This window comes from Bufo gargarizans, chromosome 8 (assembly GCF_014858855.1).
Source record: "Bufo gargarizans isolate SCDJY-AF-19 chromosome 8, ASM1485885v1, whole genome shotgun sequence".
In the NCBI taxonomy this organism is placed as follows: Eukaryota; Metazoa; Chordata; class Amphibia; order Anura; family Bufonidae; genus Bufo; species Bufo gargarizans.
In genome coordinates this window covers 14,021,862-14,048,065 of record NC_058087.1, presented here as the reverse complement: position 1 = coordinate 14,048,065, position 26,204 = coordinate 14,021,862, and the positions used below count along the sequence as shown (strand labels likewise).

At 39.5% G+C, this 26,204-nt stretch overlaps 1 protein-coding gene across 1 annotated transcript in view; it reads right to left on the bottom strand.

Moving 5' to 3' along the window:
• The window catches only part of LOC122944406 (sodium channel protein type 2 subunit alpha-like), a 266,258-nt gene that overhangs the window by 60,564 nt on the left and 179,490 nt on the right, over positions 1 to 26,204 (bottom strand). Inside the window, exons 15-19 of the mRNA XM_044302629.1 lie at positions 20,068 to 20,241; positions 19,320 to 19,676; positions 17,938 to 18,417; positions 2,924 to 3,059; positions 1,597 to 1,751 (exon numbers count right to left, since the gene is read on the bottom strand). Coding sequence (XP_044158564.1) covers positions 1,597 to 1,751; positions 2,924 to 3,059; positions 17,938 to 18,417; positions 19,320 to 19,676; positions 20,068 to 20,241 — 1,302 coding nt within the window. The remainder of the gene's footprint in view (positions 1 to 1,596; positions 1,752 to 2,923; positions 3,060 to 17,937; positions 18,418 to 19,319; positions 19,677 to 20,067; positions 20,242 to 26,204) is intronic.

Sequence of the window (26,204 nt, the reverse complement as noted above, 5' to 3'; positions counted from 1 at the left end):
GGCCCCTTTCACATGGGCGAGTTTTCCACGCAGGTGAGGTGAACACATTGCATCCGCACTGAATCCGGACCCATTCATTTCTATGGGGTTGTGCACATGAGCGGTGATTATCACGCATTACTTGTGCGTTGCGTAAAAATCGCAGTATGCTCTATATTATGCGTTTTTCATGCAACGCAGGCCCCATAGAATAACATGGTTATAAGGGAAAATAATAGCATTCTTAATGCAAAGTAAATTAGGGATGGAGGGGTTAAAAATAAAAAAATAAAAAATTCAACTCACCTCATCCACTTGTTCGAGCAGCCCGGATTGTCTTCTTTCTTCTTCTTTGAGGACCTGGGAGAAAAGGACCTTTGGTGACGTCACTGCGCTCATCACATGGTCCATCACCATGGTGATGGACCATGTGATAAACCATGTGATGAGCATGAAACCATCACATGGCCCACCACCATGGTGATGGACCATGTGATGAGCGCAGTGACGTCACCAAAGGTCCTTTTCCTCCCAGGTCCTCAAAAAAGAAGAATGAAGACGAACCGGGCTTCGCAAACAAGTGGATGAGGTGAGTTTTATTTTATTTTTATTTTTTTAACCCCCTCTATCCCTCATTTACTTAGCATTCTGTATTAAGAATGCTATTATTTTACCTTATAACCATGTTATAAGGGAAAATAATAAAATCTACACAACACCGCTCCCAAACCCGAACTTCTGGGAAGAGGTAAAGTGTAACATAATTTTGGGAGACTGCCCAATTTTACACCTTAAAGAGGATTCTGACCTTTGTGGGCATTTTCTAAAGACCCCAGAGCGTGGCCTGACCCACGGTGGTAAGCATATTTATCTGATCCCTGCCATTGGGTTCCGGCTTCATCCCTGCCCTGCCAGTTCTATATGTCCCTGGTCTCCCTGCACCAACATATGGTTTCACACGTGAATGGTGCACCCAATCACTGGCTGCAACTGTGACATCCAGTGCCGCATAGGTGACATGTCACTGGTGTGGCCAGCCATTGGCTGCAGCTGTCACATAATCTGAAGTCAAACCAGATGTTGATGTTATGGAGCCAGAATCCAGCGGTGGGAATCAGGTAAGTATAATTACCACTGTGGGTCTGGCTACGCTCTTTGGTCTAAAGAAAACAACCACAAAAGGTGAATAACCCCTTTGATACTCTTTTATATTCAATCTCTGGAGAGTATTATCATTTCAGTTTGAATCTTTTCTTATGTACAGATAATACTCCTGATTGGTAAACATTGGTTAACATTTTGAAATCAGTTATTTTTATGTTAAAGGGAATCGCGAGATTTCGGCGCTTCAGCTCTGTGACGTCAGCCAGCAAGGAGGAGATTCGGAGGATGCGGGGCGGGGCGGTGCTGGGCTCCTTTCCGCTGGACTCATCTCTGGATACAGGGCACATATGAGGTTTATTTGCATATCGATCAAAACAGTTTTTTTAACACAATAAAAGCACAGAGAGTTATGGGGACTGGGTATTGCAGATGTGCTAGCGGCCATCTAGCAGACCATGTCCCCAGCTCTATGGCCAAAATCCCGGTGACAGGTTCCCTTTAAATGCGACTTACCAGAGCTCCACTGCTGAGAAGAATCATGAAGATGATGAAGGTTTCAAACCAGTTGTGTTCTACAATTGTGTAACAGGTTTTTCTAAATGACCACCACGTTTTTCCATTGTTTTCATCAATGTTCACGGTGCAAATTGGGAATCTCTTTACACATCCTAAAATATATGAGCATAGTAAGTACTATAGTAAGAATATAATTTTAAGGTGGACAATAAGTTAAAGGTGTGGGCAACAGTCGAAAAATTAAGTGCAAAGAAATAAATAGGGAAAAGGGAACAATGAATACTTAAAAGTAAAGTGGTTGTCCAGTTTGAGAAACCCATTTTCATGTACTCTATTATGGAGTTATGAGTTGGTAACCTCATCTAATTAGCCAGAGTAGACATTAGATAGTTACAAAGAGTGTCTCTTGCGCTGGAGGACCCAGCACATCCACAAATTAAACTGAGGAAGTTGTAATTTTTTATTTTGCCTGTGGTGGCACTGCAGGAAAATTAAACTCTCGCTGCCAACATCCCTCACAGATTAAAGCTGATCGCTGGGATCCTATCAGTTTGGAAAATTTAAAACCAGTTAACTGTCAGGGACCCGTCTAACAAAAAAAGAAATTGTTGACGGTGAAAAGCCTCCCGAATGTTCTCTGATTTGTTTTTGACTTTCCTACGGGAAGACATGTTTCTTCTGTAAAAGTAGCAATTTCATGCAAGTAATTACAGTATGAAGAAGCAACAGGTAGTATTGAATCAACTTTGTCTGGAGCCCTACTTAAGCTGACTATTAGCACAGGCTAAAAGTCTGCCAAACCTGCCACTACTGGTGGGATCGGCCTCTGATCAAATATGTATAGTGACCTCCTTATTGTCCTCCAATAGAAAGTGTTGTGGAAAAGAAAGATCATGTATTTTAGATGTTAACATATCCTATTCTTTGTTCTTGAGGAAGATAAGACACGACCATGCATCTTTTTCCCCCAACCCAAGGTCAGTGTTTATATGTAATGGCCAGTTTACTTCTGATCCCTTCTGATCAACCCCTTCTTACCACCAACACTTTTCCTCTTGGAGTTGTGTTATTTCCAATACTTTCTTCAGAGTTTTATTATTACCTCCACTTAAACATTATACCCAGCTTATAATAAGAGGTATTTCCCTGGAGTTCTAGAGGCCAATAATTTTTTTTTTTTTTTAACTTTACACAACATGTGTGCTTTTTACGATTTACCAAGAAACGTAGAAGTTCATCTCATTATATAATCACGCTGTGTAGGCCAACTGCCAAGCACAAAGCCGTACTCACAGCCTTTAATGAGCAATGTTCTCCCACTCACCTTCTGTGAAGCAGGCATCTGGCTCCAGAGCCTCCTCTGGTTCTAATTCCACCAGCTCTCCTTCTCCTTCCACGACCACCCCAGGGGGCCTGATATCCACAGTGCTCCCTTCAGATGAACTGGTAAGGTTCAGCTTCTACAGAAAAATTTCCACAGCAAAAAAATAAAATAGAAAAAATTAACACATTGATTACCAATGTCTATTTTATTACTATAGTTCCTTTCTTAGGTTTTTAACCATAGATTTGTCAAAACATGTGTTGGGCATTTGAAATTTAGCATTTTATTGGTTCAACCTTACCTTTCAGTCCATACTTACGTTCAGGATTGATTACCTTTTAGTTATTTGTATTCTTTATGTCTATTTATTATGTTTTGTACTTGTTATTATACTGCGCTTTTATTACACCCTACTTTTACAATATAAAGTTTAAACCTACCATCTACAAACCTACAATATAATACAAAGATTAAACTTATAAAATGAATTTCTAATACATAAAGATGAACATATATAATTCATTAGTTACTAGAAAAGGAAGCATTATAATATTTCAAGCAATTGCATCCATCTCTTTCAATGCACCCATGGTCACTGTGCATTTTCAAACTACTTGTCAACCCGATATTCATACTTATTGATATCACTGCAAAAGCAGGGAACAAATTTAGGCTCTGGGAATTGAGTGCATTCAGGTTTGAGCACTTTGGGATGGTGAAAATTTGAATTGCATCCATTTTTTTTAAAATTTTGCCAGTGGAAGAAATGATGATTCTGAAACAAGTATGAGTACCGTTCTATATGACAGTAGTTTATCTGGTAGCATACACAGTCCGCATTCTCTGATCTGGTGTAATGTTATTATTGTGTAATGTATAACATCATTAATGGCGGCAAATGTACATAGAGAATGATGGAAGCATACATGATAGAAAACCGTAAAAGATGAGTTATATCACATTATTGATCCCCTCATCCACTGAATATGTGTCAATTGTTTTTGAGGGTTTTGTGCTAACAAGTGTCTGTAGTCACACTCAATCAGAAAATAGCTGAAAATACGATAAAGCTTTGTGTGCAGATGAAGCAGGGGTTAACTTGATGCTGCATTAGATAACTAGCTGCAGCAGATGTTATATTGACTTTCATTAGATTTTGATACTTTAAATGTCAGATTAAAGTTTGCTGCAATTGTGTATTTAATGTGTTAAGTGTCACGTTCAACATTGCTACAATAATACAGGTGAAACTCGAAAAATTTGAATATCGTGCAAAGTTCATTTATTTCAGTAATGCAACTTAAAAGGTGAAACTAACATATGAGACTCATTACATGCAAAGCGAGATATTTCAAGCCTTTATCTGTTATAATTTGGATGATTATGGCTTACAGCTTATAAAACCCCAAAGTCACAATTTTGAGGTTCCCTTTGCTCAGGGGGTATGGATTAATTAGCGGACTAGAGCGTGACACTTTGAGCCTAGAATATTGAACCTTTTCCCAAAATTCTAATTTTAAGCTGCATTAATGCAATTCTTTTTAATTTGCATTACTAAAATAAATGGACTTTTGCGCAATATTCTAATTTTTTGAGTTTCACTTGTACATTCATTTTCTATTCGTTCCTGCACAAAAGATAGGAAATTACTAACGTATTTTGACACAACACTACTGTTTCCTATCAGTGCACCCCAATGATGAATAGACCACAGTTGACAAAATGTCAGTTATCTAATTCTAGATGACTCTATTTTATAGAACGTAGTAGGTAATGAGACATAAGGGGGGCAGATTTAATAATCCTATAGATGGCAAAAACTTAGACATGTTTTCTAGACCCTCACCAAATTTATGACAGTGGCTCATGCTGGATGATAAATTTGGTGCAGGGCTAACTTTATACCATCTACAGGTTGGCTTAATTTGCACAATTAGGGTGAAAAGTGTTGCATTTTAGACCACACCCCTTTTCCTTAAAACCACACCCTTTGCTGTTAAGCCATTCCCCCTTGTGGGGTTAGGTGCAATCATTTCTCTACACCTAGATGCCCCAAATTGCACTATATTTTGGTGCGATTTACACCAAAATCTAGGTGCACCCACAAATAAGTAAATGTGGACTACTGTCAGAATGAAGTGCAAAGTTACCCTGCACTTATAGAAGCGATTAATCAACTGCACCCATATATGATGAACCAGGTGCCTATTTAGAAAAATAATCATTCTTTACATAATAAAATATCTGGGAATAAAGCGGTAAATACAGGGGTGGAAAGACCATTTGGACATTAGCACAGAATGACCACACAGCCCCTATTCAGATGCTTTAAAGTGTAAGACCAGGTTTTATCCTGTGCGTTGGTATGGTCCATGATCATTACTGCATTTCATATTTCTACCACTAGATGGTGCACTAGAATATAGGTTTGCATATGACTGACTGTTAGTACTTTGTACTAGGTGTTGCTCACAGACACGTTTCTTTGCAACAGCTCACCATGTGGTCAGGTATGGTATTACAACTAAAACTTCTTACTGTTTTATATGCAAAATAGTAGGATCAAGTAAACAGTTACTATAGGTTACGACCAGCACAAAGTTACAAATTCCCAAAAGATGTCTAATATGCCGTAAAATGTACAGAACGTGTGCATTATACAACTCTGTTGCCAACAACCATTAGATAACTTCAGCAATTGTAATGCTTCCATCATTTCCACAGAATAACAAACTCTCCCAGAATGCTGTAACCAAAGCAAGTTATAAAGTTGTGAAGGGATCAAAACCAAACAAAAATTGATACAAAACAATACATTACAGTGTTTTGTAAGAACGTTTCTACAGGAGTCAATGGGTGCTTAATCATACCTATGCTTATTACATATACACTACAGTGAATACTAATAGTGCAACACTTCTATGTTCATTGCTGATAACAAGAAAAAGATGACTAGGTTAAACAGATTTCCAGGATTAGAACAAAGGAGCTTATTTTCTTGAAAAACTGAACACCTCATGTTCATGGGCTACATATAATATTGCATTTCATCCTCATTCAAGTGAATAGGATGGGGCTGCAATACCAAAAACAGTAAAAACAATAAAAGTTCCACTGTTCCTGAAAAAAATACCTTTTTTCTATTCCTAGACAACCTAATTAAAGGGGTTGCTCATACAAGTGTCACAGTCTCTTTAAACGGCTGATTGGCGGGTGTGCCGGGAGTTAGAGCTGATATTTTTCAGAATCTGATATTGATGACTTATCCTTATCCACGTTTTGTGGACCTCTCAAAATATACGGCCGTGTGTAAAAAATAAATAAAAAATTTGCCTTTTTAGGGTACTTTCACACTAGCGTTAAAGTTTTCCGGTATTGAGTTCCGTCCTAGGGGCTCAATACCGAAAAAAAAGTTTTATCCTAATGCATTCTGAATGGAGAGCAATCCGTTCAGTATGCATCAGGATGTCTTCAGTTCAGTCCCTCTTATGGTTTTTGGCCGGAGAAAATACCGCAGCCGGATCCAACAAAAAGTGTTCCGAAAAAACGGGTTAGGTTTTCCGGTCTGCACATGCGCAGACCTTTAAAAATGTGAAAAAAATGAATACATGATCCGATTTTCTGGATGACACCGGAGAGACGGATCAGGTATTGCAATGCATTTGTGAGACGGATCCGCATCCGGATCCATCTACAAATGCCATCCGTTTGCGCACGGATTTCCAGATCCGGCAGGCAGTTCCGGCACAGCACAAGTGTGAAAGTACCCTTATTGAGAAACAGCCTTGTCCATGGGCTACTGTATGTTTGGCACTGCAGCTCAGGCTTAAAAGGGAATCCTGGCCTTTTACTACTGATGACCTATCCTCAGGATAGGTCATCAATATCTGATCTGTGGGTGTCCAACATCTGGGAGCTGTTTTAGAAGGCACTGGCACTCCTGTGAGCGCCACTGCCTTCTTGCCGCTCACCAAGCACAGCGCCGTACAGTGTATAGTGGCTGTGCTTGGTATCTCAGCCCATTCCCACTCACTTCAATGGGGCTACATGACCAATGAATGCGTCATCACTGGCCTAGGAAAAGCTGTGAGAAGGCTGCGGTGCTTCTGCCAGCACCGCTGCCTTCTTGAACAGCTGATCAGCAGGGGTCCCGGGTGTCGGACCCCCACCGATCAGATACTAATGACCTACTCGGAGGATAGTAGTAAAATCTCTGAAAACCTCTTTAAGCTACAATACCACAAAATGCCTATAGACTGTAATTGACTGTCATTGAAAAAAATAAAAAAAAAGATATAACCCCTTTGTAACAAACATAACAATTAGTGATACAATGAAATGGATGCAATGTACTGATTTACTGTAACAAGAAAACATTACTTCCTACTGAGCTGATTAGCTGCACAATAGTGCATAATACTTCAGCCCCATTATGAAAGTCAGAGATCCCCAAAAGATCCCCCTAAAAGACCTGCTCTTCTGAAACTATTTTTCCTTCCACTCTATAAGTCCAGTACTTTACAGACAGTCTGTCACAACCCTTTACACCATACAACTAATTTTACAGCCAGGTAGGGGTGTCAAAGACATTAGCAAACATACCTTTATAGATGTACATAAATCAAAGTTTTAATTCATATTCAAGTGAGGCCACAAGTGTCCAGTGGGCAGGTTCTCATGGCTTAAGCTCTCAGCCATAACCTCTGTGCTATGCCCCTTCCTCCGACAACGCAGCACTCTTCACTGTGCTCCTTCCCACTGGAGTGAATGGGGATGGAGGAGCTGTAACTACACCTAGTCGCTGCTGCCATGTCAAAGGCAAGCCGGTAAACAGTGAAGGTAATACAGTGTGGGAGCGCTGCGTTCTCATCAAAGGCCTCATCAGTGGGGGGCCAGGATTCGGACCTCCGCTGATCTAATATTGGTGAACCATCCTGAGCATAGGTCATTAATATAGGAAATTGGCCAAACCCTTTAATTTTTAGCCTAGAGTGCTGACTATAGTTTCTGGTCATTTCACAATATTGCTCTTTGGTACATGAGTCTAGTCAGAGTGTTCATCATACAGTACTTATACCGTCACCGGAGGTGGTATAGCCACGTGTTTTATTAACAGAACACTAGACATACTCATAATTAGAGATGAGCGAACAATTGGAAAATTCGATTCGGCTGCTTTGCCGAACTTTACAAAAAAAATCTGCTTCCTTCCGAAGTAATTCGTCACAAAGCGCATTGGTTTGTAAGTAGTGGGTGCAATGACAGGGATCGGTGATTGCGTCGCTCCCCGTCATTGTACCCCTCAGATGCAGCGTTCACACATGATCGCGGCATCTGATAAAAAAATGTGTCAAATGAAAACAAAAAAAATGATACTTACCTCATCCATTTGCTCGCAACGGGCCAGCCGCTGCCATCTTGATTGAAAATCTGGTGCGTAATCTCACTCGGCCCCGAGATGACGTTATCATGCCAGCTGGGGTGGTGATGTCATACGTCACCGCGCACAGGATTTCGTGTGAGATCTTCAAGCATCATTTCAATGGAAGATAATGCCGGATCTGGCATTCCGGCGGCGGCCAGCCTGTCGCAAGCAAGTGGATGAGGTAAGTATGATTTTTTTTTGTTTTTTTTGCACTATTTCAGGTTAAATCGACCACGAAGCATGAGGAAATTCGTCTTTGTGGCGAATCAAATTTATCCTAACTTCAATTTGCTCATCACTACTCATTTCTTTGCTGCAATTCAATCCCTTTGGCAAATATAGTGACAGGTGGGGTCATTTATTTACAAGTGCTTTTCCATAGAATTACCAGTTATCTCTGTATCAAGCAGGGGTATAAATTGACATGAGGGGATCCCTAGCTAAGATGAAAATAGTGTCCCCTTCCGGTTCTGGTAAAGACAATTAAACCCCTAACCAACGGCAGCAGGAGGATTTTGATTTGTCCAATCTCTTTTAAATGATTCTTCATGTATTTAAAAGATCCAATTTAAGGATGCAGCCAACCTTGACTGGCCCCCGTTGTCTGCATGGGCCCAATAAAAATTGCATGGTCTGCCTCAATGCTAGTTCATATGGATTAGCAGACGTTACTAAATAATCCCCCAATCCCCCTTAGGATGACATTTTTACAAGCCACATATTAGGCGTATGAACACCATTACTATTTTGTACCTTATTGGCAAAACCCCTTTAGATACACGATAACATTTTGTCATAAAAAAGTATCACTGTGCGAATAAACAAGCATGTTACCAAATCGTTATTCTTATGTACTCTTTAACATTCAAAATGGTGCATGCTCCATTTTTTCCCTTTACATTTGTGATCGTTTAAGCGGTATAGGTCAAGGGCATGCACTACAAATGCTGAGGAAGATAAAAAATAAAATAGAAAATGAAAAATCAAACATTTATAGTCTTAGTAAAACATCTTTATCGGCCAGTCTCGGAAGACCATGCTGTGGAGTGAGTCACATGACTCCGCCTAAAGCCTAAGAGCTGTGCATGTTTCGTATTGGATTGCAATGGACAGGCAAGGGACACAGCTGATTTGCATGCAAGCCAGTCAAAATTAATTGTAATCAGATATTGTTTCATTTAACCTTAGGAAAAGTGGTGACACGTTGCGCTGCCTTGTTTAAAAGCACCAGAGTTGCATTCTTGGTAGCGTCTGTTCGATTTTACCCCTGTGAGAAGTGAAAAAAAAAGGCAAGCACAAAAAAGAAAAAAAAAGATCAAATTAACAATACCCCTAACCTTTAGAAGCCATTATTTTATATGTGACTAATTTGAGTGTAGCTCTTTTTTCTATAGTGACTTCATATTTGTGATTTGTCACCCAAAAAATTACAAAAACTTTGCTAAAATATACTCAAGTCAAGTCAACAGAATTTAGCATATTTACCACACATGCTTATATAGCGTCGTATTCCACAGCTCTGTGCAGGGATTATTACTACACATCAGTCCTGTCCCCACCAGGGCTCACAGTCTAATTTCCCTATCCCAGAAACACAGGAGACAATTTCATAGGAAGCCAGTAAACCTAAAAGTATGTTTTGATGGAGGGTAGAAGGACAACAATACAGGGGAGAACATATGAAATTCATGCAGATGTTGTCCTTGGTCGAATTCAGACTTAGGACCCCTGTGCTGCAAGGAAAGTGGACCACCGTGCTATTAGTAAATTCATTTTTTGTCCTTTTTTATTTTTCAGAATCTTAGATATGTTTTTTCTATATACATAATCCTATAATATGACTATAAAAATGGATAAAAGGTAATTAAGTTATGAACACAAGAACAACTACATTTTCAATGTACAATAGTAAAATGGTTTTATATTTGAACTGCTGTAGTATTAATTATGATATGCTTGACAAGAAAATTAGTATCAAATGATTTTATATTTATGTTGTCAGTTTTTAAATGTTCAATGTGTGCTGAAAGTCTTTTAATGTGAATAAAAAATCAGGATTTTCAAGAAAAAATTGCATAAGGCCTCCTGCACACGAATTGCAGGCCTCAATGCACGAATAATGGGTCCGCGATCCGCCCATTCTGCAAAAAGATAGGACATGTTCCGTAGTGCTTCCGTGGCTCACCATTCCGCATCTCCCGATTTACCGACCCATTGAAGTGAATGGGTCTGCATCCATGATGCGGAATACCCACGGAACGACGCCCATGTATTGCGGACCTGCAAATGCAGTCCGCAATTCAGCTACGGGCAGGACACGTTCGTGTGCAGGAGGTCTAAAATTGCACTTCAGGCTCTGTAACATATATACGCTACTAATAGTTTAGTGTAGAAATTAAAGTTTGTATTGTAGTTTTAGTTTTGTTCTTTATTAGTTGCTACCTTTTAAAATTCTAAAATATTAGTGATTAAAAAAAGAAATTACCCCCAGATGAATGCTGGCAGCATGAACATATTTTTTTCTTAACAGAGAAGAATGTGGGAATTTATGATGATGTAAGACTAAGTTAGATTTGTTTGCAGTATTTTGCACTAAGGTCCCATGTGCATGGACGTATTACAGATCTATGTGGTACTGGATCTGTAATATGGCGAGCATAGAAATGTATGAATCCATTCTGTGTGCCTTCGATTTGACATTTGCCCTATTAGATGCTGTTTTATGGATGTATTCTCTCCTGGAAGCATTATGTTTGGGGAAGAATAGGGTGCCATATGCAGGGGAACATGGAGTGCCTAGAGGTCCACAATATATACCCATGTATTGTGTCACTGCATGAATCATGGGTATGTTTTTATAATCTTTTCCTATAGAATTAGTATTACTATTTTTTAGAAATCAGATTCATGTGTCACAGCTTTATTTCCCTATTTTGAATGGAGACAAAGGGGCGTCGCTAGGTCAAAACATTTGAGGCCTGGGCCCCTGATGTTTTGTCCCAGGCCCTGAATGTACTGCCTGCGTGTTAGATATAACTGTATTGCCGTCCTCAGGACAGCAATACAATTGAATCTAATGCACTGGAAGAGCTGAAGGACCTGTGATGACATCACAGGTCATGTGATCAATTCTAAATGCAGTAGCTGAAAAGGACCTGGGATGATGTCACCATTATGTGACCAGTGCAGGAGAGGACGGCTCAGCAGTGAAGAGAAGTCCTGGGAAGAGGCTGAGGTGAGGTCTGCTACATGAGGAGAGGTAAGTGAAGATTACTCAGTGTGAGAGGCAGAGCAATGTTGGGAGTTGTAGTTATATAACTGGGACTGTATGTTAGGGCTGAAGGAAGGGAAGTTATGTACATGGGACAGTGAGGTGGAGTGATGCTAATTACATGGGACTGAAATTTGGAAGTGTCTGTGGTAGGGTGATGTTATTTACATGGGACTGTATGTTAAGGGGTAATGTTATTGGGAGTGACATTATTAACATGGAATTGAATGTTAAGGGATAATGGTATTTACATGGGACTGCATGTTGGAGGTGGCTGGGGAGGGGTGATTTTATTTACATGGAACTGTATGTTGAAGGTGTCTGGGGGAGGGAGTGATGTTATTTATATGGGACTGAATACTGAGGTGGTGATGTTATTTACATGGGACTGTATGTTGAAGGCGGCTGGGGGGGGTGATGTTATTTACGTGAGAATGTATATTGGAAGGGGCAGGAGAGATGGCTTGATGTTATTTACATGGGACTATATATTGGAGGGGGCTGGAGAGATGGTGTGATGGTATTTATTAGGACTCTATGGCAGAGGGAGGGAAATAGCGTTATTTACATGAGACTGTATGGTGGAGGGGCTGAGGAATTATAATTTCTGAGGACACTAAACTGAGAAATATAACTACAGGGGGCACTGCAGGCGGCATTATAAATACTGGGGGCACTGTGGGGGCATTTTAAATCCAGGGGACATTACTACTGGGGGCTCTATAGGAGGGACTTATGGATCCACCTTATTTCTACTAAGAGCACTATGGGGGTCATTATTACTACTGAAGGTCTGTAGAGATCTTTATCACCACTGGGGGGACAATAGGGGGCCTTATTTCTACTGGGGGCTCTATGAGGGTATTATTAATACTAGAGGGCTCTTCTACTAATGGGAGAGGGCTCTTCTACTTTTGTGGAGCATTATCAGGGGGCACTGTAGGGGGCAGTATTACTAATGAGGGCATTCTAGAAGGGAATTACTATTGGTGGGACTATGAGGAGTACTGTTACTATGGGGGCACTCATTTTTCTTCAGGATAGTATTTGGGGGTACAGAAAAGTAAGGAAGCTAAGATGTTGAGGCGGCTAAGAGAAGTGTCTGGACAGAATGGAGAAGATGATGACAGAGAAGATCTACATCGGAGGAGACATCATCTGGAGGCCCTGGATGTGAGAGGTATGTGCTGCTGTATAGCAAGTACAGTAAAATGTCTTCAGTGCTAGTGTTTGCAGGGGAGGGGGGGATGCGGTTGTTCAACTTAGAGAATTGGGCCATAGGCATTGGTGCTTGGGGCCCGGATCTTTTGAGACCCTAGCAACGCCCCTGGGTACAGCAAAGCTTTTATAAAAATGTAATATTATATAGGGTATGTGACACATAAACCTAGGCTTTGGCTTCCACCAGACACTACCTAAAAGTATCTCTGAGAATCTGTTTACTGAAAAGCATCTCCACCAAGAGACAGGCAAATTGCTGCAGGACTATACTTTTTTTTTTGTCACATGATACCCACTAAAAGCCAAAACCTCAGTTCAGCTTCCAAAAATTGAAATATGACCAATCTTGCCATTTCTCCAGAAATCTATTAATGACAATGGTGAGAACTGAGAAGATCTACACCAGTGGTGGACAACTGCTATCAAAAAGGAGAAAGTATTTCATTTGGTTAAAATTGCCCTTTGAAAAACTGTTTATAGTGTCTAGATCATGTGTCATTTTCTAAAAGGAAAGTGTGCCCATAGCTGTACGGAAGTATTGTTTTCAGATCCAAAAGGGAGAACATTTACAAGTCATCTTATAATATTTTTTTCTTTCAGACACTACTAAATACACATCTGAGACAGAGAGTAATTGATTGAATGGGAAATAAGCTTAAGAGATTAAAAGAAAATCAATCTTTCATTAATGATTCATCATTTTCTACTAACCATCCATTTATACTGTTCCACGTTACATCTCAAAAATATCACAGCAGACTTTCTGGTATTGCAATTAATACGCAAATTTAAAGGGGTTTCCCAGGGATTACAATTATTAGAGTAGGCACTCAGTATTTGATTAGTAAGGCGCAACTCGTGGGATACTTGCCGAATAGGAGAAAGAAGGAGTCATGTCCCCTTTAACACAGGCATTGTGCTGTATATATGGTTGTGCCTAGTACTTCATTTCAGTCCCATTAAAATGATTGGGGTTGTCCAGGATTTTGATATTGATGGCCTGTCCTCAGGATAGTCCATCAATATCAAATTGGTTGGGGTCCGACATCCTGCACCCCCAATAATCAGCTGTTACCTTGTAGCTCCATGGCCAGAAGTCATCCTTGGGACTAAAAGGCTCCATTCATTGTGTAATGGACAGAACTGGTATTCAGCTTCATATCCTACACAATGGATGGTGTCGGTGATCGGCAGGGGTACTGGTTTTGGACCCCCGATGACATATTGATGGCCATCAGTATCAAAATCCTGGACAACCCCTTTAATACAAGTGTGTTCCTCTAATAAAATAAAGGCATTTACCACTTACTACGATATATATATATATATATATATATATATATATATTATCTAGGCCTCCATACTAACTGATGTGATCATGGGAACAATGGATGTAACATCACATTGGACAGTGGACTCAAATGGCGAGTGTTTTTTTATTTATTTAGGAAGCTTAATCTTATTTTAAAAAATGTTCGCCAAAAATCATGGTGACATATTTGCAAATGGAATTGTCAATAGTGCTGGTTAATATTGGAAGAAAGCAGAATTGCTGCAATCCATTCATCCTGCTGTAGGTGATGCTTGTATTAGGGTGCCTGCAGGAAAGTGTAGAGTAATCTAAATTCTTCATAGCCCTGCAGCGTTATTGAAATTACTCCGGTTTCTAAAGGGAAGATTGCCAGTAATAATATTATATACAGAGATTTCAGATAATGCTATCCTTTAATATATTTAAAGCAGCTCCACTTTAATGCTTTCCTTCTCCTACTAATACAGAACATAGGCCTCTAGGAAATGCTCTCATTATGTTGACTGAATAAGGTGATTTTATAGCCAAATTAATTTTTTTCTGATACTTTGGGCAAAAATGAAACACCATAGAGAAAATATTCCTGTATATAAAAAACATTATAGTACAGTTGTGAATTTTTGGTAAGTATATTGTTTTTCTTAAAAATATATTAATTATTAAAACCATGTACAGTACAGACAAAAAGTTTGGACACACCTTCTCATTCAAAGAGTTTTCTTTATTTTCATGACTATGAAAATTGTAGATTCACACAGAAGGCATCAAAACTATGAATTAACACATGTGGAATTATATACATAACAAAAAAGTGTGAAACAACTGAAAATATGTCATATTCTAGGTTCTTCAAAGTAGCCACCTTTTGCTTTGATTACTGCTTTGCACACTCTTGGCATTCTCTTGATGAGCTTCAAGAGGTAGTCACCTGAAATGGTCTTCACTTCACAGGTGTGCCCTGTCAGGTTTAATAAGTGGGATTTCTTGCCTTATAAATGGGGTTGGGACCATCAGTTGCGTTGTGGAGAAGTCAGGTGGATACACAGCTGATAGTCCTACTGATTAGACTGTTAGAATTTGTATTATGGCACGAAAAAAGCAGCTAAGTAATGAAAAACGAGTGGGCATCATTCCTTTAAGAAATGAAGGTCAGTCAGTCCGAAAAATTGGGAAAACTTTGAAAGTGTCCCCAAGTGCAGTCACAAAAACCATCAAGCGCTACAAAGAAACTGGCTCACATGCGGACCGCCCCAGGAAAGGAAGACCAAGAGTCACCTCTGCTGCGGAGGATAAGTTCATCCGAGTCACCAGCCTCAGAAATCGCAGGTTAACAGCAGCTCAGATTAGAGACCAGGTCAATGCCACACAGAGTTCTAGCAGCAGACACATCTCTAGAACAACTGTTAAGAGGAGACTGTGTGAATCAGGCCTTCATGGTAGAATATCTGCTAGGAAACCACTGCTAAGGACAGGCAACAAGCAGAAGAGACTTGTTTGGGCTAAAGAACACAATGAATGGACATTAGACCAGTGGAAATCTGTGCTTTGGTCTGAGTCCAAATTTGAGATCTTTGGTTCCAACCACCGTATCTTTGTGCGACGCAGAAAAGGTGAACGGATGGACTCTACATGCCTGGTTCCCACCCTGAAGCATGGAGAAGGAGGTGTGATGGTGTGGGGGTGCTTTGCTGGTGACACTGTTGGGGATTTATTCAAAATTGAAGGCATACTGAACCAGCATGGCTACCACAGCATCTTGCAGCGGCATGCTATTCCATCCGGTTTGCGTTTAGTTGGACCATTATTTATTTTTCAACAGGACAATGACCCCAAACACACCTCCAGGCTGTGTAAGGGCTATTTGACCATGAAGGAAAGTGATGGGTTGCTTCGCCAGATGACCTGGCCTCCACAGTCACCGGACCTGAATCCAATCGAGATGGTTTGGGGTGAGCTGGACCACAGAGTGAAGGCAAAAGGGCCAACAAGTGCTAAGCATCTCTGGGAACTCCTTCAAGACTGTTGGAAGACCATTTCAGGTGACTACCTCTTGAAGCTCATCAAGAGAATGCCAAGAGTGTACAAAGCAGTAATCAAAGCAAAAGGTGGCTACTTTGAAGAACCTAGAATATGACATATTTTCAGTTGTTTCACACTTTTTTGTTATGTATATAATTCCACATGTGTTAATTCATAGTTTTGATGCCTTCAGTGTGAATCTACAATTTTCATAGTCATGAAAATAAAGAAAACTCTTTAAATGAGAAGGTGTGTCCAAACTTTTGGTCTGCACTGTATATACAAAATGTATTTAAATTATAATAAAAGACAAAATTGCAATATAGATATACATGTCCATGGCCATAGTAGGCATGGCAGCTGAAATTAAAACTTGCAGGCTGCGTCCAGAGAAAAGGAAATTGGAAAATAACAAAAAAGTTACTTCATTTTTTAAATTTACAACTGAATGTAGTAAAAAAGCATGGACTCCCTTTAAGTGTCTAGGAATGATAAACCTTTAAAGGCTATCAACACTTTCATGGGCAATTTCTTATCAGTGCATTTTGCTCAATAAAAAAAATAAAAAAATTAACTTGGTCTTTATTAAATAAATCCAACAGTTTCTGTTCTACAACCTTCAGTTTCAGTGTAGCTGCAGGTTATCTTGCTTTATGTTTTGCTGAAATTTCTGATGGCTCAATTTGTAGCCCTATTCTCTGAACTCCTGACAGCTCATAAACACTCATTTAAGCTGTACTGTTAACAAAATGATAAGAATATGTCTTAAATTAGAGTTAATAAGGTGTTTGGAGTTATGGGCTTCACATATAGCTATCACAGCAGCTTCCTGATGGATTCTCTGTAAAAAAGAAAGCAAGATGGCCTGTGTGAATTTTTTTTAAAATAAAGACCAATAAAAGAAAACATATTTTTAGCCCAACATGAGTAAAGTGCAATGATAAAAATAGTTTTCATAACCTTTAAGCACAATTTATAACTCAAAACACATTTTGAAGTTGATGCCAACTTTGTCAAGAAACAGTCAGTAGAAGTCAGTAGAACACATTTTCATGGATAATGGCATGATGTATAAAATATGTATTTGCTTTCATGTTAGGTTTCGTTCACATATATCTGGCAGGTGTAATCACTTCTCTTTGCCTGAAAAAAAGCTGGCACAACAGATCCATAAAATAAAAAAAACTTCTGATCCAACATGACAGTGTGTTATGATCCCACCTAAGGAAACATAGCATGAAACGTTCCTTCTGGCAGGAGTGGTGGATGTAAAAGATGTCCAAAGCTAATGGCAGAGTTGATCCTTAGCATAGATGCAATAGATTCCCAATGAAAAGAAATGGGTCAGCTATGTTATCGGCTTGACTGTAAATTACGTAAAAAAGCCAGAGGGAACCCTGAGTACTAAGGACTTTTCCTTGAAGGCCAAACATCAATGTTCACCTTATACAATCAAGTAGGAGCTACTAGAAAAATTCTCCACAATCTAATCATCTAACAGAATGTAACTCAGCATCTTTCCAACATTAAAATGCAATCCAAGAGACTCAAAGAAACACCCAAAAAATTCCAAAGGCGATAATACTGCAGTTAATTACTTAAGAACCAGAAGCATTAATAAGCCCATGTTCTTGTCAGTAGATAATTTACATAGTAATGTATGGAAATATCAAAAAAAGTTTTGTTAAGAAAACAAAATAAAATATGTTAAAATGTCTAGGCCATTGAAAAAAATATAAATTTTGAGTTAAAACCCATTTCCTTACCTCTTTACTTTCTTCTAGATCAGATTCACTGCTGAAATCTTCTGTGTTAAGATTTTCAAAGTCAGATTCCCCGACGGCAATGGGCACAGTAACCGTGAGGCTTGGATTATGTATGAATGACATATAATCACTCTCATCAATAATGTACTTTTCCACACTGCTGCCCACTCCACTGGTCGTTCCATTGCCACCTTTGTGATAATCTAAGTCTTTATTTATATCGACTGCGTTATGGTTATACAGACAACTTTCCTTTCGGTTATGAAGCTCCTCCAGTGGTTTGATTTCATCTAGAACTTTCTGTTTCTTAACAAAGGGTTTTTGGAGGCATTCGCGAACTGTTTTTTTAACAAAATCTATTCCCCTTTGTATCCTTCCCACAGCAATCTGGAGATTGTTCATCTCATTGTCATCGTCTGTAGCTGTAAGGTTGTCGGAACTAAATGAACTCAGCAACAAAGCCAGGAACAAATTCAAAACCTAAGCAGTGTATAAAAAGATGAGCGATTAAGATTTCATATAAGGGTTGTACCAAACCCTCGAGAGCATGTGTCATGCAGTCAATGGCCTAGCACACATTTGCAATTCATTTGAGGGCTACTGATCAGATGGCAGCTTCGATAAAAACAGATAGTTCAAGCCTTAAAGATGTTATGGTTCTATATAAAATGGTATGCTATACGTCTGGATTAGACAATACATGAATTATTCATGCAGCAGGTTAAACTAAGGTCTATTTCACACGTCAGTGATTCATGCACGTGTGCTGTCCGTGGTCTCCATGTACTGCTCACTTATCCATTGTCTTTAATGTGTGAATTCACTCATCAGTGGCTTTCCACAGGCCCAGACACAGAAGCATGCCCACGCGTAGGCGCGAGATTGACAAAGCTGAGTGAGATGTCAATCAAACAGGAGGGAGAAGCCTCTTGAGCAGCGGGGACACTTTGATGAACAAATCAATTTATACAAATCGATTCGCTCATCTCTAAAGTGCACCAAAAGCAGGTCCAAGACACCATGTGCATCCTTGTTCCTCCTACTTCCTCTGCCAGCTCCTCCCTTTCCTTCTTGATTGAACGGACAGGAAGGATGACTATGCAGGAACTTGGGCCTACCAATTAAGGAGAGGAAAAGGTGGCAGAGAAAGCAGGAGGAGCAAGGGTGCAAAGAGTGATTTGGGCCCACCCTTGGTGCATTTAACTATTAATTTGCATGTGAATTCAAAGTACTGTGTTTCTCCAGAATAAAATGAACTGCATTATGTGTAGTTGAGTTAGCTCTACAAAACACTGCTGTTGGTGTGTCAGTGAATTTCCTGGTGACAGGTTCCCAATTTTAAAACCCAGTTTTAGTTACTAAATGTTATACACTGTACTTACCACAAGATTCCCAATTACCATCACTAACATGAACACCAAGATGCACATAGATTGTCCTGCCACCTCCATACAGTCCCACATGGTCTCGATCCATTCTCCACATAGCACTCGGAAGACAATCAGGAAGGAGTGGAAGAAGTCATTCATGTGCCAGCGAGGAAGTTCACAGTCTTCAGAGATTTTACAGACACATTCCTTGTAGCTTTTGCCAAACAGCTGCATGCCAACCACAGCAAAGATGAACACTATGATGGCCAACACCAAGGTCAGGTTTCCCAAAGCTCCTACCGAGTTACCGATGATCTTGATCAGCATATTCAGAGTAGGCCACGATTTTGCCAACTTGAAGACACGAAGCTATGAAGATGAAAATGTTACTATTTTAGTAGCCACTAATTACAAGTTCTATGTAGTTTACTAGATTGCTCTGACTTTTAAAGAAATTGCCTATCTCTAGAATAGAGGTGACAAGAACTCCATAATATCCTATGACAAAAACAATTATCAATGTGGTAGTAAAAAGACCATTAAAATATGAGAAAGAGTAGAAGATGCAGCAATGAAACAGCTATCAGGTAGATTTTTAATTGAAATATTGTGAATTTCAGACACGTTATCATACTGGAGGAAAACTGCATAGACGCACAGTATAAAATAGTATATTGTGTAGTAGAAATCTTATATAAATACCAAAATTAAAGTGATTCTTAATTTACAATACAGCTATAGCATACAATTCTTTTCTTACCAATCTGAATGACCTCAGCACTGATAATCCTTCCACATTAGCAAGGCCCAACTCCATCAAACTGAGGCTCACAATGATACCATCAAAAATATTCCAACCTTCTTGAAAATAATAGTATGGATCGAGGGCAATCAGCTTAAAAACCATTTCTGCTGTGAAGATTCCAGTAAAAACCTGCAGTAAATGGAAATAGATCTCATTAGTCTGATTTACTGGTCATTACATGCTGATATGGAAAAGAATTATCTAGAAAATGAAAAGTTTTTAAATTCAGCTTTTTCATCATCTTCCCTGGGTCTTGTTCCTGTATAATCCCAAAGCTGAATTTTTAAGAGATGTATTTTACTTTAAAATCTTTACTTAATCTTAGGCTACTTTCGCACTAGCGTTTTTGCTGGATCCGGCTGGGTCCAGCAAAAACGCTTCCGTTACTGATAATACAACCATCTGCATCCGTTATGAACGGATCCGGTTGTATTATCTTTAACATATTTTTAACATTGCCAAAACTGATCCGTCATTAACGCCACTGAAAGTCAATGGGGGACGGATCAGTTTTCTATTGTGGCAGATTGTGTCAGAGAAAACAAATCCGTCCCCATTGACTTGTATCCGTCTTGATCAGTTTCCCAGGACGGAAAGCAAAACACAACATGTTGCAGTTTGCTCTCCGGTCTGGGAACGCAACTAAACGGAACGGAACACATTTTGGAGCATTCCGTTCTGTTCAGTTTTTTCCCGTCGACAATGAATAGGGACAAACTTAAACGCTGGTGTGAAAGTTTTTAACACACATCATTGGCTATCATTAGTAGTGACATCATTCTTAAAACATGTTACACGTGGGATGTACAGTTGTGTTACTTTAGCTCTAATTTGATTAATGATTTCTCATTAAACCATTTCAATACGATATTGCATGAACAGGCTGCAGTGTAAACCACAACCACTGGGTGGCCACACATAGACTTATAGAAGATAGACATCTCTGAACACAATATCGCAAAATTATGTTGTTTTGAAAAGCTGATTAAGTTGTGACACACATGCCAGATTGTGTCCAGTGAGAGGAGGGACATATCTGTAGTGAAGTCATTGTTGTAAAATGTAACGTCCTCTTTATATATCTTTATTAGAGATGAGATGCTTTGCTGAATCTTTTCAAGAAATTTGTTTCATTCTGAATTAATTGGTCAGGAAGCACGTTAAATCAGCTATATACCGGCCTGCAGGGAAAGTGTTTTTTGGTGTACATCCCTGTACATTGCAGCAACATGCATAGCTAGTCCTTTCTGGTAGAAAACAGTCACTGTGACAGGCAGGTGGACGCCCCAATAGCAGTATAACTAGACAGCTAAGGCTACTTTCACACTGGCGTTTCTGGGTCCGCCTGTGAGATCCGTTCAGGGCTCTCACAAGCGGCCCCAAATAGATCAGTTCCGCCCCAATGCATTCTGCATGGATAAGGATCCGTTCAGAATGCATCAATTTGGCTGCGTTTGGTCTCCATTGCGTTTTTTAGACGGTCACTAAAACGCAGCTTGCAGCGTTTTGGTGACTGTCTGACTATGCGGAGCCAAACGGATCCGTCTTGACTTGTAAGTCGATGTAAGTCAAGACGGATCAGTTTTTTTTTTTTAAAGAATAATGCAAACGGATCCGTTATGAACGGATACAAGCGTTTGCATTATCGGTACAGATCCGTCTGTGCAGATACAAGACAGATCAAACAAAGAGGATACTAATTAATCAGATACTGTAGCTCTGTGCCCTACATAGGGATTGATCCAAACAGCGCTGTCTCCAATGGATCTCTTCAACTTCAGATTACAGTCCCTGCACTGTCCCTGCAGTCTCCCTATGTTCTCCCTTCAGTGTGTAAAAACTCTCCCTACGATCTCCCTACACTGTTCCTGCACTATCCCTATCCAATATTCTACAATTAAAAGCTTGTCCCTAGCGCTCGTCACATCTCTCCCCATGCTCAGATCATAGTGGAATGACAGATACCGCACAGGATGAGGCTTTTAAAGGGCTGTGACATTACAGGGACTGGCTACCTACAGACTGGCTGTCTGCACGGCATTATGGGTGATGTGGTGTTCCCGGTCTTCTTACTTTTACTTTGTAACACGTGTAGCTGCCATTTTAGGAAAAAAACTATTCATCATTACCACAAAGTGCTAGGAAATTCAGATTTGTTGCGAATTGAATTTTTCCTAAACTTTGGATCGAATTCTATTTTGAATGCTTCGATTCACTCAACACTTATCTTTATCATTGTATAATAAAATGGTATACAATATTCCAATATACATCCTGCCTCAATTTTCCACATTCTACTACTTTAACTTGCCTTTTTCAATAGTAAGAAGCAACGTTTGCTACACCTTGTGCAATAGTTGCAAGAATCCACAACCCTATATAAAGGCACAAACAGCCCATATGGGTCTATATTAAGGACCTCCCTAGAGGCAAACAATCTAGAAAAGTATATGGCTGCACTGTACCTCTATTATATGGCATGTAATGGAATATGGCATCATTTTTCTTTCTCACAGATTCCAAGTTAATCCGTATACAAAAAACCTCAGATCTCATGTACAGTATATACTATAGGAGTCTATAGGCACTGCTCAGTAAAGATCCATAATACTGCTGAGTACATGATCCCTAAGAGTCTTATTTTCTGCATAAACTTTTTACAAGAATTTCTGTGTCCTAACCTTTTCTTCTTTCCATTTTAGATCTAGCACATTCATTATCCTCAGATTTCTTCACAGCATCTCTCTCTCTGCTGGTCTACACAAATGACAATCTTGCCTTTAAGAATAATTTCTTCCAAAGTAACTTTCTGTGTATATACCTTCAATACACCAGCATGATGCCAGACAATTATTTTGGTTTACCCAACTACTTATCGTTGTGGGAACATTTTGTTAATTGATTCTCAAGATTGCTTTATGTTTTCCCTAAACAGCTCTAAATGTCTTACATTGTCAGAAGAACTGATGTAGCTAAACTTCTATACAAAACTTCCAAAAGGACCATGTAAAGGCAGTTTAGGGTGTTCTTCATAGGTAAGAAAATGTAATCGCTCCACTGTGTCTTCATTGAAGATTCGATCTTCTCCACTTCTGATGACAACTTTTTTAATCCTCCTCTGGTCAGTGTTCACATAGGGGACGTATATGTGCACGAAAATCATATACCTCATTGTCCAAATCGTTATTTTGGACAAATCTGAAATACTGTATGTATGCCTGATCATGACAAGGGGTATTTAGCCAGCTTCGGCACCTAAGAGACAGATACCTTTTCTAAAGGCTTGTGTGAAGAATGACAAATGAAGACATTGTTCCTGGATTTACTGATGATCCAGTACAGTTTCATGCCATTTTGGTTTGATGGCTTCACCCACTGACCTCTGACATGGAGGACTCCATGGGGAACAAGAGAATTAACTGCCTTAACATCTGGAAGCCATGCTAGAGTTGGACTTATTATACTGCAAAACTTAAAGGTAAGCAGGTTTACATTAGATGCCAACATGCATTAGATGGAAAGCTGATCATACATTTTAGATAGCTGTCGTTCAGGCTTGGCCCATCAGACATATGTTCACAATAAAGACAGAGAAATAAGCCGCTGTCAGATACCTTTGGCAGCAGCTTGTCTCCCTTGGGAAAAATGGTATTAGACATGTTGAGATCCAAAAAAGCCCTCATACACATTAGATGGTCTTTTGGTCCTGTAGAAAATGGCAGGTTTGGCCAACATTAATCTAATGTGTATGGCCAGCTTTAGTTGGCCAAACTTGCCATAGTTGTCAGGATCAGCCAACTATTTAATGTGTATGGTAATATCCTGAGTGTCCCCGATGGTAGATGTTGAGAGTAGGGAGAAGCAGCCATGCAGTCTTTCAGCATGCCTGATCCATTGTTCCAGGTGGAGTTAAGGTGGGCATACACATTAGTCTAAAGGTGATAAAAATCGATGATTTCAACAAAAAAGGAAGTTTGTTGGTTGGAATTTAACAATGAACTATAGTTTTAGACAAGCGATGACAGACCATTGCCATCTAAAAAGAAGTCGGCCCAGTTTAATATTTTAGTCCTCTAGTCATTTTGTATCTTTCACTCAAAAAAAGATCGGTAGTGAACGAAAGATATTTCTTCGAAAAGACTTTCCTAGAAAGATCTTTCATCCATCGCCCGATTTCATTGGCCGTGTATGGGCAGTTTGAACAACTGTAACAACCAATATGGAGTAAAATGTGTATGACTCTTTCAGCATGTTTGTTCAACCATCACCCAAATTCTATCTAATGTCTATGTCCAGCTTTTTTTCTGCTACCTGAGTAGTTTATCAGTGGCCTATTTCCTTTCCCTGTTGATAATTCAGCCAAGCATGCATGTCTTACTGGGATTTGGGAGCCATCTAAGCCCTTATTCACTCCGTCAGTGTTTTGGTCGGTGATTTCCATTAGTGACTGTGATCCAAAACCAGAAGTGAAGCCTCCACAGAGATCAAGTATAAGGGAAAGATCTGCACCTGTTCTGTGTTTAGAGTGGCACCTGGTTTTGGCTCAAAATCATTCTTTCGGACAAGAATAGGACATGCTCTATATTTTTTGTGGGGCCGCGGAACAGAACAACGGATGCGGACAGCACACAGAGTGTGTTGCCCCATTGAAATGAACGGGTCCGCACCTATTCTGCAAAATTTCTGAACGGATGCAGACCCATTTATATGGTTGTGTGAATAAGCCCTAAGTCATAAGGTATATGAGCAGCTTTATCTAACAGCTGATACTGATTCACATGGCTGGTACTTTCACACTAGCGTTTTTCTTTTCTGGTATTGAGTTTCATCACAGGGGCTCAATACCGGAGAAAAACTGATCAGCATTATCCTTATGCATTCTGAATGGAGAGTTTTTCTGGATGACACCGGAGATACGGGTCCGGTTTTCTAATGCATTTGTCAGACGGATATGCATCCGGATCCGTCTGACAAATGCCATCAGTTTGCGTCCGGATTGCTGGATCCGGCAGGCGGAATCCGCTATTGTGAAAGTACCCTGATTTTAGTTTCTTTGAAGTGACTTTCCTGCAGTACACATGGTTATGCAGCCCATAGTCATTATTTTCCAAGATAATTAAACAGATCTTGTTATAGCACCACTGCATCTAATCCTTCCCTCTCATTAGTACTGAACAAGTTCGCATGCAGTAATATGCACTAAGAACTTAATCTCATTTGCTTTTCACCACTGGCCCTTTGTACTACTGCGACTCTGCTGGCTCATCACAGAAAGCCGAACTTCTACAATTTAGAAATGCAGGATTAATGTTTCCTTGAAGTTTCATTTATTGGGAAATCCTCATTACAAAACAATTTTAGCTAATACAAATAAATTTAGTGTCCTATATATTTTTTCACATTGTGAAATTAAATGCTATACAATGCTTCTATTGGTTTTTATTACTCTAAAGCATCTACAAAAGTAAATGAAAAAAATAATTAAGAAACCATGCAAATTGTTTTATTAAAACTTCTTACCTTTCTGTTTCTACAGATCTTATACAGGCTTATGTCTCCATGGTGACAGACTACAAACAGATTGTGTGTAGTCTGAGCCTGCAATCATATTGCCTTTTTTGTGTCCCCTATGTTTTGCAAACTAACCAATGGTATGTTAGCAAGAAGTAGGAGAAAGATGGAAGATAGTCTGACTGTTGGGTGATACTACAACCGGTTTGTTTGCAGCTTGAAACGGTGGAGACATATAAGTCTGTATAGGAGCTGTGGAAGTAGATTCTTAATAAGGACTGATTGTAAATGTTTTAGAATTTAGATGCATTGCAATGAAGAACATTGGCTGCAAAGGTTGGCAACATAAATTTGTCTCAGTCTGACCAAAATGCAGTCCTCTGGCATCCACAGACACATCACAACATAGGTATGTCATGGTTCAATCAAAGCTCAGACCTGACTCCTGATTTGTAATTTCATGTAAATTTAGTCTATTGTGCATGTTACATCATTGCTGATTACCATGAAAAATTACTAATGACATGTATATACGGCCCACTAGCGTATCATAGAAACATAGGATGTGTCGGCCGATAAGA